Below are 2,333 nucleotides of genomic sequence, written 5' to 3'. Positions count from 1 at the left end.
TTTTTTTGTTGTGTTTCCATCTTATGGTTATGTCGTGATTGCGTTCATTCTTCATTTTCAGTCAAATACACGTTTTTGTAGTTTTTTACCATTCTTACTCATCGTGATGTGTAGTTAATAACATTACAGCGTTTCATATTTAATAAACTTTTGGAAAGAACTGTTAATTGATGTATGTACAGCTGATTCGGATACCTGTCAAAAATGTGTATGATTATAAAACTTCATTATAGGACATGTGTTTAAATATTTTTAAAAGTTAAGAAAAAAAAAAAAAAACAGAATTATACTTTTCGTCATAAATTATATTTGAAACACAGAATAAATACATGTTATGGGACCCATGGATTCCGTGATACATTTATATTACATATACGTTGTCCTTTTAAATAATACTTAACTGCTCCAAAAATGGAATTCAGTTACTCACTCTTTTTATAATTACATATGTATAATGTATATGTTAAAGGCGTAGCATGTCATTTTGTTTATATTTACAATAATAGATTCGTACCGTTACTTCTACTTCAGCAGTACTTCAAATGGGGGATTAATACAAGTTATGTGAATAGGGTAATAATTACATATACAGAGGATGTTAAAAGTATTAATTTTTTTAATATTCGAGAAAATTTATTATATAAGTATAATGCACGCCTTAAGCGTGGACTGTCTTCTGTTAGTTGTGATTTAGTAGCAAAATTGTTCATCGTAAATGATAGAAATATAAGAAAGAAATATTATATATATGTTACTTTGCTATAAAAGAATAAATGAAATACAGGAAAAGAAAAAAAAAAAAAGAAAAAACTTTATAACTGTAATAAGCTTTTCTTTTTAATCTTTAGATTTCTGGTTCAAAAGAATAGTTATTTTTTTTTCTATAGTTTGCATAACAAGTATTTATCACAAAACGAAATTTAAGATTATTAGAATACAAATATAGAAAGAAGTAGAAATTAAAACACAAATGAGTATTTACGTATTTACCGAAACAATAATGAATATGCAAAAAAAAAAAAAAAAAAAAAAAAAAAAAAGAAAAAAAAAAAAGAGGAAAATTCGTCAGTTACTGATTCATTTTTAGAAACATCTTTTTCGTTTCTGTAACTAGCCCTTCTGAATACTTCTTTATATATAATTAAGTACGCTAGTCTGAGATCTGTTATCGTTTTTTTTTTCTTTTCATTTTTAAACGCGTTATATATAATAATATGTTTTTTTTTTCATTTATTTTAGATATAATTATGTTTCTATATGACCATTTGCCAATTTTAACTGTACATATATTATTTTTTTGTTTATGTACCTATGTTTTTATAACCTACCGTGTTCTAAAATTTAAATTTTTCTCTTAATGCTTTAAAATGGATTTGCATTTTTATGTTAAGTTGTACTCCTATTTCTGGTTAAGTATAATTTTATTTTTTTTCTGTAGAAGATTTTGTCCATATTTAATTGCATGAAATAGAAGAAGGACGCGAGATTTAAAACAGCGGTTTGTTTTGAATAAATGGAAGTTATTCATAAAAAAGTGTGCGCAATGAATATATAGGTAGGTATGTACTTCTTTTCATTTTGGATAGTATGAAATAGTTTTCTTTTTATTTTAATAAAAGTAATGGATGGAAATATTTACTATGACGAAGAGATCATAACCCCAACTACTACTAGAATAGACGGGAAACCAACACTTGGTTCTTTTTTTAATAAGGATGGTTTATTATTGGCAACGTATGGATGGTTGGTTCGGAATGCTATAGGTATTATAGTAATGATTCATGGTCTTGGTTCACATGCAAGATTAAACTTTCTGAGGCACAATGTTGAAATCGTGGATAACTCCAAAGTTATATTAAAAGATGAAAACAATTTTTACGTGTACAAAAATAGCTGGATAGAGCATTTTAATAATATGGGGTGTTCTGTGTATTCCTTAGATTTACAAGGACACGGATTGTCCGATGGGTGGAACAACTTAAGACTTAATATTAACGAATTTGATGATTTAGTGCTTGACGTAATACAATATCTTAATATAATTAATGATGAATTATGTTTAGAAGAAGAAATAAATGCATCGAAGGCAACTTGGGAAGACGTTAAGGATTGTGCTACGCTATGTGATGGCGACAATGACCGTAATATTGATGAATGTAACAGAAACAGGCGGAGTGATAATGATCCCAGAAGAAACAAGGATCTCCAACGTGATAAAGATGCCAGAAAAAATAAGCCTCTCCAACGTGATAATGATCCCAGAAAAGACAAGCATCTCCAACGTGATAACGGCCCCAGAAAAGACAAGGATCTCCAACGTGATAATGATCCCA

At 28.1% G+C, this 2,333-nt stretch overlaps 1 protein-coding gene across 1 annotated transcript in view; it reads left to right on the top strand.

The window, feature by feature from the left end:
- Positions 1-1,621: 1,621 nt before the first annotated feature.
- Positions 1,622-2,333, top strand: part of C922_04594 (hypothetical protein) — a gene marked incomplete at both ends in the record, with an annotated part of 1,512 nt that continues 800 nt past the window's right edge. The window contains one exon of the mRNA XM_008820173.1: positions 1,622-2,333. Within this exon, the coding sequence (XP_008818395.1) occupies positions 1,622-2,333 (712 nt within the window).

Source organism: Plasmodium inui (assembly GCF_000524495.1).
Source record: "Plasmodium inui San Antonio 1 unplaced genomic scaffold supercont1.26, whole genome shotgun sequence".
Lineage (NCBI taxonomy): Eukaryota > Apicomplexa > Aconoidasida > Haemosporida > Plasmodiidae > Plasmodium > Plasmodium inui.
Note: the sequence above shows the minus strand (reverse complement) of the source record. Positions and strands in the feature narration are given on the sequence as shown.